At 38.0% G+C, this 13453-nt stretch overlaps 1 protein-coding gene across 1 annotated transcript in view; it reads left to right on the forward strand.

Moving 5' to 3' along the window:
- DNAH7 (dynein axonemal heavy chain 7) overlaps nucleotides 1–13453 on the forward strand; it is a gene marked incomplete at its 5' end in the record, with an annotated part of 302031 nt that overhangs the window by 284309 nt on the left and 4269 nt on the right. The window contains 2 exons of the mRNA XM_007953149.2: nucleotides 2928–3080; nucleotides 4778–4955. Of these exons, the coding sequence (XP_007951340.2) occupies nucleotides 2928–3080; nucleotides 4778–4955 (331 nt within the window). The remainder of the gene's footprint in view (nucleotides 1–2927; nucleotides 3081–4777; nucleotides 4956–13453) is intronic.

Below are 13453 nucleotides of genomic sequence, written 5' to 3' on the forward strand. Positions count from 1 at the left end.
TGGGGCTGGCGCGGGATCGGGCAGTGTTTCGTTCTGCTGTGCATGGGGTCGCTATGAGTCGGAAACGACTCGACGGCACTTAACAACAACAACAACATTGCCCCTTTCCACAGCTGTAGTCAGTTTAATTCCTGTTTATTCCATCTGTGAGGTCATGTATATAGTTGCTGTTTATGATGTTGAAAAAAGGTATTTACAATTGGTCTTGCAAAATTGTATCATGCAATCTCTGCTGTCATTTCTATCACCAAGGCCATATTTTCCAACTACCAGTGATTCTTCTTTGTTTACACTTTTCACATTCTAGTCACCAGTAATAATCAGTACATCTTGATTGCATATTTGGTAAATTTCAGGCTGCAGAAGTTGATAAAAATCTTCAATTTCTTCATCTTTGCTTCTAGTGGTTGGTGCATAAACTTGAATAATAGTCATATTAACTGGTCTTCCTTGTAGGCATATGGATATTATCCTATCACTAACAGCACTGTACTTCAGGATAGATTTTTAAAAGTTCTTTTTGACCATGACTGTAACACTATTACTCTTTAATTTATCATTCCTGGCATAATAGACTATAGGATTGTTTGATTGAAAATGGCCAATACTAGTCCACTTCAGCTCACTAATGTCTAGGGTATCGATCTAAAGATGCTACCACTTATCTGTCAGTTCATTATATTGTGGTGGCTTGCGTGTTTCTGTGAGACTGGAGGGTATGCCATCAATATTTCAAATACCAGAAGGGTCATCCATGGTGGACAGGTTTCAGCAGAGCTTCCTGACTGAGACAGACTGGAAAGAAAGACAAGGTCATCCACTTCTGAAAAAAAAACTGGCCACTGAAAACCTTATGAATAACTGTGAAACATTGTCTGATATAGTGTCAGAAGATGAGCCCCTCAGATTTGAAGGCGCTCAAAATACCACTGGGAAAAGGCTGCCTCCTCAAAGCAGAGTGGACCTTAATGACACGGATGGAGTAAAGCTTTCAGGACCTTCATTTACTGATGGGGCACAATTCAAAATGGAAAGAGACAGCTACAAACATTCATTAATAATCAGAACATGGAATGTATGAAGTATGAATCTAGGAAAACTGGAAGTTGTCAAAATGAAATAGAATTTAGTTTCTTAGTAATCTGTAAATAGCACTAACTACTGATTGTGCAAAGATGAAAAAAATTATTGAAAACCAACACCAAATATCCTTCTCATTAAAGTCAGAAACAATGCAAAGATGCTTTTATTTCTGCTTTAGAATATATTTCCAGAAACTCTAGCTAACACAATAAGACCATAAAAACATGTGAAAGGAAACATATTGATAGAAATGATCATTTGCTGTTCATATGGTCATCTACCTAGAAAACCTGATGGCATAACTTTATGTATTTTATGACCCAATTTGTGATTTTTTAAAAATATGGCCATGTGCTCACAGAGGAACTACTAGAACTGATGATATAGTTACTAAGGTGGCCACAGTCATTACAAAATTAATAACAGTTCTGTTTTGTTGGGCTTCTACTGATTTTAATAAGAATTGGTATTTTGAAATTTTTTCTAACCTTCAGTCACAGTTTGTACTTCTTCCTTTGAGAAATTTAAAGTCCAGTTTTATAAGAAATTATTGAGGAAGAGGCACAGGGATATAAACATGTATAGTGACCCATTTGAAACAAGTGCTTGGCAAAAAATGAGTTCTGAGTGGTGAAGATTAATACATTTATTGACAGTTCTATCTGCTCTTTACTTCTTTATGCAGTACTCCTTTTCTGATATACCTATCTTCTTTCTGTACGGTGTAGTCCATTTCTGATATACTCCAACAGATATTTTTTTCTTTTTGTACAACTAAGAGATATGGGAATACTTATGACCAAAAATAAATGATAACTTCTGACTTCACTCAGTAATAAATACCATTGTTGAATGCTTGTTCCTGGGGTAGACATTTTATATACATTGAATTGTAAATTTTTTAATCACACCACATTTTTATATAATATGAACCAATCTGAAAGAGATGAGAGACATTGCTCAGTTTTTATCCAACTGGATTATTTTAAAAAAAAACTTACTGCTGTCAAGTTTAATCTGACTCATAGTGACCCCTCTTTGGGTTTCTGAGGCAGTATCACTACGGAAGTAGATTGCCCAGTCTTCCTTCCAAGTGACTGGTGGGTTTGAACTGCCAGCCTTCTGGTTAGCAGTCAAATGCCTGAGGTACTACACCACCAGAGCTCCCAGTTTATAAATATTGTCAGGTAATTTTATCATCTTCTGAAACCAGTGGGTTGCTGTGAATGATGGGTCATTCTAACTCAGAGGGGGCCCAGTTGCTATTCTTCACTCTTCTTTTTCTTATCCTTTGACTCTGAGTAATTACTAAAAGATATGCTTTTCATAATTCTTGCCACCCACTCTCAAACAATGACCCACTAAAACTACACATGATTCAGTACTAGTTTGAAGGTGACACAAGAAAAAGTTGAGTATTTGGGATGATATTAATTAGACTTCACAATTGACTCCTGGGTATTTTATCTTTTCAAAGCATTTCATATCATTTTCCTAATTTTAAATTATGACCACCCTTTTAAGAAGGCACAAGATATATTACTTGTCCACTTAGTAGACAAGTAAACTAAGTCAAAGTTAGGCTATGATTTAAAAGCTAGTGAGTAGCTAATAATCAATACTTGATTAAGAAAACTTTTCGTTAAAATATGCTTAGATTAAAACTGTCAATGTTTTTCCAAGAAGAATTGAAAGACTCTATGGCTGACTTGTGGGCTTTATTTGCTATATGACTCAACTTTAATCACAGTTATAAACACAGGATAATTGTGAAGAAGGTGTTTTAAGAAATGGTTGTCCACCATCTATCCTTTCAGGTTAACCAAAGGTTAAATGTATTTCAGGGCCTTGTAGTGATGTCCACAGAGCTTGAAGAAGTGGTTAGCAGCATCCTGAATGTCAAAATTCCAGGAATGTGGATGGGGAAATCCTACCCAAGCCTTAAACCACTTGGCAGCTATGTCAATGACTTCCTTGCAAGGTTAAAATTTTTGCAGGTGAGTCCATCTAAATGATCATATATTGTTAAGTTTCTCATGCTTTCATTTTCTTCATCAGTATAGCTAGTGTGGTGAGCATTACTCTTTGGTTTTTCTGTTCATGCCAGGCACAAATGACTATATATACTTATTACATATAATTTGTGTAACTGTTACACTCACCCATCAAAATACAGGCATGGAATCTCTGTCAAAATTGGGCACAGAATTTCTGAAAGCTTCTTCAGGAGCAGATGTTCATGTTCAATGAAGTAAGACATTCAAATCAATGACATTTGAAGAAGGAAAACAATGGCTATGTTGATTTTTCTATTAAATATTTAGCATTAAAGTAGATCCCTGGAGCAATATATGTTAGAAAGCCAGGCAAGCTACTAGTGAGGATCATTATTTTATCCCTGCCAAGCAGTCTTCTAGGTCATGAAATCACTAGATTGCTGGTTCAGCCTAAGACAGTAATGATCTCAGTGGCTCAGTGGCTAATCGTTTGGGAAACGTTGAGTGAGCAGAAACTCATCTCCTAATTATCTGTTAATACTGGTGTTATTCTTAACAATTATATACTTTAGAAGTATCGATTAATTTCCTAGGCATGATATATAATACATCAAAAACTGCCGATGAGGAAATTTCTGCAGGGCTAAAATGACTACCTATTATGTGAACTCCCTTTTCATAATACAGGTCCTCTGTTGGACTAGAGCCTCTATTGGACTACAGCGCTACTGAGGAATTAAGATTGTTCTGGAAAGATAAAAGCTCTGCCTATGGGAAACGCTTGGGCTTTAGAGGGGAAAACTTTTCAAATTCATCTCCTCAGAATTATAAATTTATTATTTTGTTTACATCAGTGTTCAACTAGCTTATGATTACAGTCTATTATGTGAACAGATAATCAAGGTATCTTGATATTTGTAGACCTTAAACTCTCACTACCTAAATAGAAAACCAATTTGCTCTGAAAACTTTTACCCAAATCACAATTTTTAAAAATATATTAAACAAAAAACAAACAAACAAAACTCTCACTACCCTGCTTCTTCTAGGTGTTCCTTGTACAATGTTGTGTTTCCATATGTTGGATTTCACTGTATTTTAGTGAAGTAGGAAAAAACTTCCAAAGAAATATTCTACTGGCTACTGATGACTAATTAGAGGAAAAAGTAAAAAAAACATTATGTTCTGTCTAGACTTTATTCAACTGAATAACATGGTTCACCAGTGGACATTAGATGCTCAATAAAGTATGGAACTTATCTGAAGGACCATTGAGCATGTAAAAAACACACATCTATATCTGTAGTCGGGAGCTCTGGTAGCATAGTGGCTAAGACACTTGCCTGCTAACCAGACGGCTGGCGGTTCAAACCCACCAGCCACTCCTCGGAAGGAAGGTTGGGCAATCCTACTTCCGTAGTGATACTGCCTCGGAAACCCAAGGAGGGGTCGCTATGAGTCGGGGCCGACTCGACGGCACATAACAACATAACAACAATATCTGTAGTCATACACATTGTGATTCCCAAGCTGTGTGATGGATATGAAGTTACCCATATATAAATATGCTGCGTAGTTTTGAAACTTGAAGATATTGCTTGTTGTTTCTCAGAATGTTAGCTCATTTATTAGTTTTCCTAAAAGGTAAAGGGAATATCTTTAGTCAAACGTAGGACACTTGTGTTTTGAAATTATAGCAATGGTACGAGGTTGGCCCTCCTCCGGTCTTCTGGCTTTCCGGCTTCTTCTTCACACAAGCCTTTCTGACTGGTGCCCAGCAGAACTATGCCAGAAAATACACCATTCCCATTGATCTGCTTGGATTTGACTATGAAGTGATGGAAGACAAAGAGTACAAGAATGGCCCTGAAGATGGTAAGTACAGTGAATTTGTGAGGTAGCTCTTATCTCGGCACAAACAAAACGCAACACTTTTTGTACTTCTTGCAGCCTTTAGAAAAAGTGGTCATCATTATGTAGGTTCCCCTCAAATAGTTGAGAAAAAAAATATGGAGAGAAGGAGAGAACAAAACAAGAGAGTGAGGGTGCACAGATGATAAAGCAAATGGGGGAATAAAACGATAGCAATGGGTGAATCTGGGGCAGGGTGTATGAATGTCTCTTGTACTTTCTGAGTTTTGAAATTTTGTAAATTTAAAATTATTTCTAATAAAACATTAAAAATAAAGTAATTATCAAATTAACAATAGATGGGATAATCAACCATAAACATATATCGGCCTTGGGGAATCAAGTTGGTACAACATTGAAAAGAAGGGTTCCCTGGTCCTTAGAAAAGCACAATTTTGCAAACTTCTAAAATACATATCCCTTCTTCCTATACATTATTTCAAAACTTAATTAACTTAAAAACTAATAGGAGCCTTTATTTTTCAATTAAAAGATTGATTATAAGGAGTTTTTATTTTAATTTTTTCCTTAATTGATTAGTTGTCTTTTCAATACTTTCTGTCTGTACTGATCCTTTATTTCAAATTCAGTGGGCAGGGCCACTATTTTAAACAATTTTTAAAATGCTCTAGAGTTCCTGAATTAAACCTAAAATGGTACTGTCTTTTTAAGAAATCATATTAATCCTAAATTACTTATTTTGTGCTGCATTAACTAATGGGTCAAAGACAACCCTATTTCCTTATTCATCAGTTTACTGGCTCACTCTGTCTTAAACATGGGGAATATCAACAGTAAACAGTTAGACCGGATCTTGGCCCTCAACTAGTTTATACTCTGGTAGGACATTCTAACTAGTAGATATGTAATCACAACAGAGTATGACACATTACTGTGTCATGAGATCTTACTTTACATTGAACATCACATATCTCAAGAGGTCTGCAATGCTATGACACAGTCCTACAGCTACTCTTTAGGAAATTTGCTTCCCGTTCTCAAAACAACCACTGTTGCCTCTTTTCCCCTTCACTCTGCCCTCACATCTCTCCTTCTTCCTTCACTGAAAAAATTATTTTTCCTTCACTGAAAAAATAAAAAGCTATCAGAAGAGAATTTCTGTTGTTGTTGCTATTGTTAGATGCCATCAAATCAGTTCCAACTTATAGCGACAAGAGAATGAAACACTGTGTGGTCTTGTGTCCATCATCACAGTTGTTGCTATACCTGAGCCCATTGCTGCAGCCACTGTGTCAATCCATCCCATTGAGGGCATTCCTCTTTTTCACTAACCCTCTCCTTTACCAAGTATAATGTCTTTCTGTAGGGACTGTTCCCCCTGATGACATGTCCAAAGTACGTGAGATGAAATCTCACCATCTTGCATTCTAGCTGTACTTCTTCCAAGACAGTTTTGTTTATTTTTCTGGTAGTCCATGGTATTATTCAAAATTCTTCAACCAACACCAAATTCAAATGTGTCGGTCCTTCCTTGGTCTTCCTTGTTTGTAGTCCAGTGTTAGCATGCACTAACATGCTAGTTAGCATGAGGCAACTGAAAATACCATGGGTTGAGTCAGACATACCTTCATCCTCAAAGTTAACACTTCCCTTTTTAACAATTTAAAAAGATGTTTTGCAGATTTGCCTAGTGCAATACATCATTTGCTTTTCTGACTGCTGCTTCCATGGGTGTTGATTGTGGATCCAAGTAAAATGAAATCCTTGACAACTTATTGAAGTTTCTCTTGGTTCAGTGGTGAGGATTTTTGTTTTCTTTATGTTAAATTGTAATCCACACTGAAGGCTGTAGTCTACCACCTCCTACCACCACTAAATCCATAAATCTATTGCAGCTGTACTCTCTGATAGTTTATCCCATTTTATCTTTTCTTCTCAAAGGCTTTGTTTATCAATATGCCCTATCTCTCCAGGATCAACAGCATCTCTCTCAGTACTGGATAAGTCCTATCAGCATAGAACACAATCTAGAATTTTTCATCTTAAAACAAACCAATGCACAATCCCCATTAACTTATTATTGACATCCCTCAGTCTCTGTCCTCTATTTCCATCCCACTTTCTAATCAAATTTCTCAAAATAGCTGTCTTTACATGCTCCATGCTCTCTCCAGGTTCTCACATCCTTTTATCTGTCTGCCTTTAATCTTCTCCAGTCAGCTGATGCTGTTCTTGTCAGAGTCACTAATGATGTTCGTGTTGACAAATCACATGAATTCTCTTCTGTCTTCATCTTAACATCTTAGCAATTTTCACAGTTGAAAACTTTCTCTACCCTCTACCTCCAACTCATCACTCTTTCCTGACTTTCCTCTTTGGTCACTAGTCATAAGCTTCTCTCTGCTTGCTTTTCCTCCTTAAAATATTGGAGTTCCCAAAGACTCAGTCCTGAATTATTTCTCTTTTCTAATTGCATCCTTGCCCTAAATGACCTCATCTTTTTCTGTGTCTTTAAACATTATTTCCTTGCTGATGTCCTTCAAATTTAAATCTCCAGTCTAGGTCTTTCCCTGAGATCCATACCTCTCCATCAAGCTGCCTATCTGACATCTCTACTTTGATGTCTCTTGCATATGTTACACTTACAATGAATCTCAATAAATGGCACCACCATCCAGCCAAAAACGTATGGACTATTCTTCATTCTCTTGGTCCTTCATACATTCACATCAAATGCACTCACTCTTCTACAATGCTACTGCCACTGCTGCTTTTGTCTAGAATTCTTCTTTTGCCTCATAGATTATCTCTAACCTTGTGTCATTACCCACTTATAATCCTTAAGTTATATAGCAACCACAGAAATTTTTTTAAAAAATGTAAACAAATCATGTCACCTTTTTACCTCCATGGAATATTCAAATGAGTAATAAAGACATTTTTCCCATTATAATTAGAATAAAAACAAGACTCCTTGCCGTGACTCTGAGGCCAACCCATGTTCTAGTCATTGCCTGCCTGGACCACCTCTTCATTTACAACCTCATTGTATGCTGCCACTCTCTCCCCTACTCTGATCACACTGACCTTCTGGCAGTTCCTAGAAGCCTCAAGCTCTGTCTTCTTCAGGATCTTTGTATGTGCTGTTCTTAAACTCAGACTCAGCATGTGAGCACTTCTCATCCTTCATGTCTTAGCTTATAGTTCATGAGAAAGATCCCCCATGAACATTCTCTCTATTGAAATTCCTACTCCACCTCGTTAATCTCTCTTCCAACACTACTCATTAACTTCAAAACATTGTCACACTACAATTTTTTACTCGTTTTTATTTGTTTCTTTTATTGTCTGTCTTCCCCACTACGCTGCAAATAGGGGGGAGGGGGGATAACCTTGTCTGTCTTCACCCTTCTTCCCTCAGTATCAATCAGTGTCTGGTACATAAGAGGTCCTCAAAGGCTGCTGTAGAAATTCCAGAAATCATGCTGCCTGAGCATACAAGAAATCCATACTATCTAACTCGACATTTGAAGGAGGCTTGGTGACACAGTGTTTAAAGCCTCAGCTGCTAACTGGAAGGTTGGTGGTTCAAACCCACCGGTCACTCCATGGGAGAAAGATGTAGCAGTCTGCTTCCGTAAAGATTGGAAACTCTGTGGAGCATTTCTATGCTGTCTGATGAGGTTGCTATGAGTTGCAATCAACTCGATGGCAATGGGTCTGGTTTTTTTGGTTTAACCCAACATTTTAAACTACCCTTACTATGGTTTTCTTTAATATTTAATTCTAACAGTTTTATTACAGGAACACATTTAAGAACAATAAATGCTTGCAGAAAAAGATCATTGAGACAAGTAATATGTTAAAACCTAATCATTTTTTTATTCCAGCCATAGATGCCTAACGCATTATTAATCTAGTCATTTATTCAGAGTTCCTTCATTTCTCAACACACTCAGAATGGGCATATTGCTGCATGCCTGAAAGAATTTAACAACTTCCTGCTAAATTGTTTAGTTTATTATTTCCTTAACTTTATTGGTCCTTAAAAAAATACCTTCTCTGTAATACATCACTATATAACATGCCTTTAAAAATACCAATAAATAGAAGTTTGAGTCCCTGCCCTCATAAAATTCAAACTATACTCAGATCAACTAGCAACATACCAAGAAGGAAAAATAATTGGGTTCAAACTAAGTATGTAGGAGGGGGAAAAGGAGTGTTCTAGGTGGAAGACAGGCAAATAAAGAGGAAGTACATGGGCACTGTCCTGTAGCGTTACTCTGTGCCACTGCTGGGTCCCACAAACTGCCCACGCCCCTTACATGTAATCTTCAAAAATAACCCAATGCCACAAGCACTACTATTGCTTCCTTTATAGAAGAGTGGAAACTAACATGTTTTGGTTACCTAGTGCCACTCTGACAAGAAAATACCACAAATGGGATAGCCTTAATAAACAGGAGTTTTGTTCTTACAATTTGGAGGCTTTAAGTTCAAGTTCAAAGTGCCAGGCTCTAGGGGCTGGGTGAAAGCCCCTCAACCTTAGGCTTCATCTCTGCCTCCTGCTCCCAGCCCACTGAAGCTGGAGGCTTGTCTTCACTCAGCTGCTGGCTGCTGAGGCTGACAAACCCAAGGTCAACAAATAACAAAGCACAATCCCGATGTTACCAAACCACACAGCAGGCCATTAATTCAAGTCCATTTAAAGTCCCAAGATCAGCAGAGCACGGCAGGCTGCTGACCAATGACTTGATTACACGTGGGGCTCAAGCATGCCATAAGCTAGAGCCCAATCCCCAAGCCTTCTCCTTATATAGAGGAGGCAGCCCACATCCCTACGGCAGCTACACAGCTGCTCACAGTAGATTCCTCCATGAAGCTGATGACCAATTCATCATGGGGAATAACTACATATAGCTGCCCAGCCAAGTTGACACACAAACTGAACAAGGCTTATATATATACATATATATAAACTCACTGCCATCGAGTCGTACCTGTAGCTACCCCTGCTTGGGTTTCCAAGGTGGTATCACTACAGAAGTAGATTGTCCAACCTTCCTTCTGACACAGGGCTTAGAGAGGTTAAATAACTTGCCCTTGTTTTCATAGCTAGTAACTGGCTCCTAACTAGGACATCTAGCTCTCAAGCCTGCAAGCCTAAATGCTTTCTTTATGGCCTACTGAGTGTTTTGACAGGAGTAGAAGTTTGAAAACATTGTCATATTTCTCAAGGAAAGTATTCTTCAAGAAGCTATCTATGGTTAATCCCTAAATATTTAATTCAGATGCAAGAATTTGCTCTTTTTTTTTTCCCCTACTATCATTTTGGGAGCTCTGGTAGCATAGTGGCTAAGGCACTTGACTGCTAACCAGAAGGCTGGCGGTTCAAACCCACTAGCCACTCCTCGGAAGGAAGGTTGGGCAATCCTACTTCCGTAGTGATACTGCCTCGGAAACCCAAGGAGGGGTCGCTATGAGTCAGGGCTGACTCGACGGCACATAACAACAACAACAACAACTATCATTTTAATGAAAGACAGCACCTGGCATATGATTGAAATCTGAGCAGTACTGATGATGTTCCTCAGTTATATGTTTCTGAACTTAGCTTAAAAATTGAATTTACAAAAGTGGTGCCTAAAGGTTGTAAACTAGCTAATACCCAAGATCAAACCATTGAATTGCTAATCACTGCCATTGAACCTAGACGTTGCACAGGGCAGTTGATATTTAATTACCTTAGTAATGGTTTACTAATTTAACTGAAAACTACTGTTATTAAAGATCAGATATTAAAAATCCTAAATTATCTTGAAAACAGTGGAGCGAGTATAAAGCTCAATTTATTTAAAGATCAATAAAGACCATTTAGTGCTATCATATAGTAAAGGGTAACCCAGTGCAGGCTTGATTTATAAGAACTGAAAGATGTTAAGCTGATAGGTATTACCTAAGTCATGAATTTTATTATTTTATACAAACACATATATACACACAAACATTTTCACTGATAAACATACACGTCTACAAATTAGCCTTTGTTGTTCCAGTTTTTTCCTCTTTACTTAGCTAGTAACCAGAAAGAAAATGAGAATCCATGGGAGATTCCAAAGAAATGCGGGATTTTCCAAAGGAACTATTTTCTCATGGGACCCTAATGGGAAAGACCATAGACCCCACCGAAGGAAAGGTTAGACTAGAACCAAAGCTGCTTTGTTTCCAATCTCTATCCCTCCACCTATTTCTCTCTATGTACGTTTTAGTACATAGAGAGCCTCCTTTACCTAAGATTAAATTAAAACCTAATGGAGAAGGATACTTGGAAGGTCATCATGCCATGTTAAGTTTATGTTTATGTATTTAGCATCTAGACATTCCAGATAGATTTGCCTAAGATTCCTCTTATCTGAATTACTAGGAATTACTGCGTGACTCATAGTCATCAGTTGAGACCCCCGCACAGTGGGAAGGGAAAGAGGAACAGTAACTGAAGAGGGACATCCCACAAATGGCAAAAGGAATGAGTCGTAGAATTGGAGTGGTTGTGAATGAGGACCTAGTTAATTAACATCTACCTCGTTCTGTATCTTTGTTTCCTTAAGGTACTTAACCGGCCATGAGAAGTAAAAATATATTGAAATATTCCATCACATTTCCTGTAATATCGTCAGGATGGAGGGAAATTTTTCCTATCTCCAGTTTTCTACATGTTGGAATAGATGCTTCTGCTTACTCTCTATGACATTCTTTCTTCCCAAGCAAGGGGTAGTCTGATTCCTTAGAGCCAGAGACTTACTGAGCTATACTTATAAGTGGGACTATGATGTTAAACATCATTATTCTGAATGATAAGACCTTGAGGTTCTTTTGGACCTGTCTATAGGTTCTCCTCTATTTTCTCCATTCCCATCTATTGTGACTGTGCACTATAGGCCTTGGGCCTGCCAGGAAGGGCCAGGATGTACTCTGAAGACCCATCTCTTCCCTCAGTGGCCCACTAGTCACACTGTCCAAAATTCAAAGTGTAGTTTCTAATTCACCTTCATCAGAGTTATACTTTGGCAGTTATTGGACAAGTACTTTGCCAATTAACAAAACTGATATTTTATTCCAACCTATTTTTTCTGTCATTTAAAACCCAGAAGGGAGAAAGCAGAAATCTTCCCTCCAACTTTCATCGCTGGACTATCCACCTGTAGCTATTTAACTTTAATTACAATGAAATGTTAAGTGCCTCAGTCATCCTAGCCTGATTTCAACTGCTCAACAGCCTCTGTAGCTAGTGGCTACCATATTGGGCAGCGCAGATGTAAGGCCTTTCCATCATTGCAGAGAGTCCTGTTGGAACATCATTGCTTCAGCAGATACTACTTCTTGATACACTGCTTTACAAAGTGTTTCACTTGCATTAGCTGATTTGATTCTAACAACTCTACAAAGTAGAAAACCAATTCTTGGAACACAAATCTCTAACTGGCCCTGAGATTAATGAATTGCTCAATTGCACAAATTAGGAATTAAAACCTGGGTCTTTCTGTGCCCCATATTGCTTCCCTTCACATCTATGCAACAGCCATAATGAATATTTTCATGTGCATGAGGCTTTACCCAAATGTATAGAGAAATAACCTTCATTTCATTAATTTCCTAATCCACATTCATCTTCAGCTGTTACTGTGTCACATTACTTTCTAGAGGGAGTTCAACCCTGTGTTCTCCCATCGCACAGACTAAGGAGAAGCCTTGGCAGTGAGGCTAAAATCAAAAAGGGGAGGGGAGATTTCATTCTCATGACATTACAGGTCTGCAGAACAGTATTTTGTGCATATGCTGCCTATTAGCTGCTGGGGTCCCTATCATTATATATATATTTTTTTCAATGCATTTTATTGAAATATAATTTATGTACAGTGAAATACATAAAAGTAAAGTGACATGGGTCAATGCATTTTTTTGCAGTGTTCCCTCCCCCCCCCCATAACCAACAAAGAAAATCCCCTTCCATATATAAACTTTTGACTTTTTACAATAATGAACTAATACTATATTTATTCATCTGTGATTGACTTCTTTCACTTAGCATGTCATCCAAGTTCATCCATATTATGTGGTGTTTTGCAGATTCTATGTTATTCTTTAGGGTTGCATAGTATTCCACCGTGTATATGTACCATAGTTTGGTTATCCGTTCTGTTGATGTGCATGTAGGTTGCTTCCATCTTTTTGCTATTGTAAATAGTACTGTGATGAATATGGGTGTGCATACATCTGTTCTTGTCCTGGCTCTCACTTCTTTAGGATGGATATATGCCTGTGGTGGTTGTTTTTGTGTCAACTTGGCTGGGCCTGGTTGAGTGGCTGGGCAGCTGGTGGTAGTTATTTCCCATGATGAGACTGCCAATCAACTCCATGGTGGGATCTACAACAAACAGCTGAGTAGCTGCCTTTGGGATGTGGTCTGCTTCCTGTATATAAGGAGAAGCCTTGGGCAT

The sequence above is a fragment of the Orycteropus afer genome, unplaced genomic scaffold (assembly GCF_000298275.1).
Source record: "Orycteropus afer afer isolate SDZICR_OR568_19922 unplaced genomic scaffold, OryAfe1.0 scaffold00374, whole genome shotgun sequence".
Lineage (NCBI taxonomy): Eukaryota > Metazoa > Chordata > Mammalia > Tubulidentata > Orycteropodidae > Orycteropus > Orycteropus afer.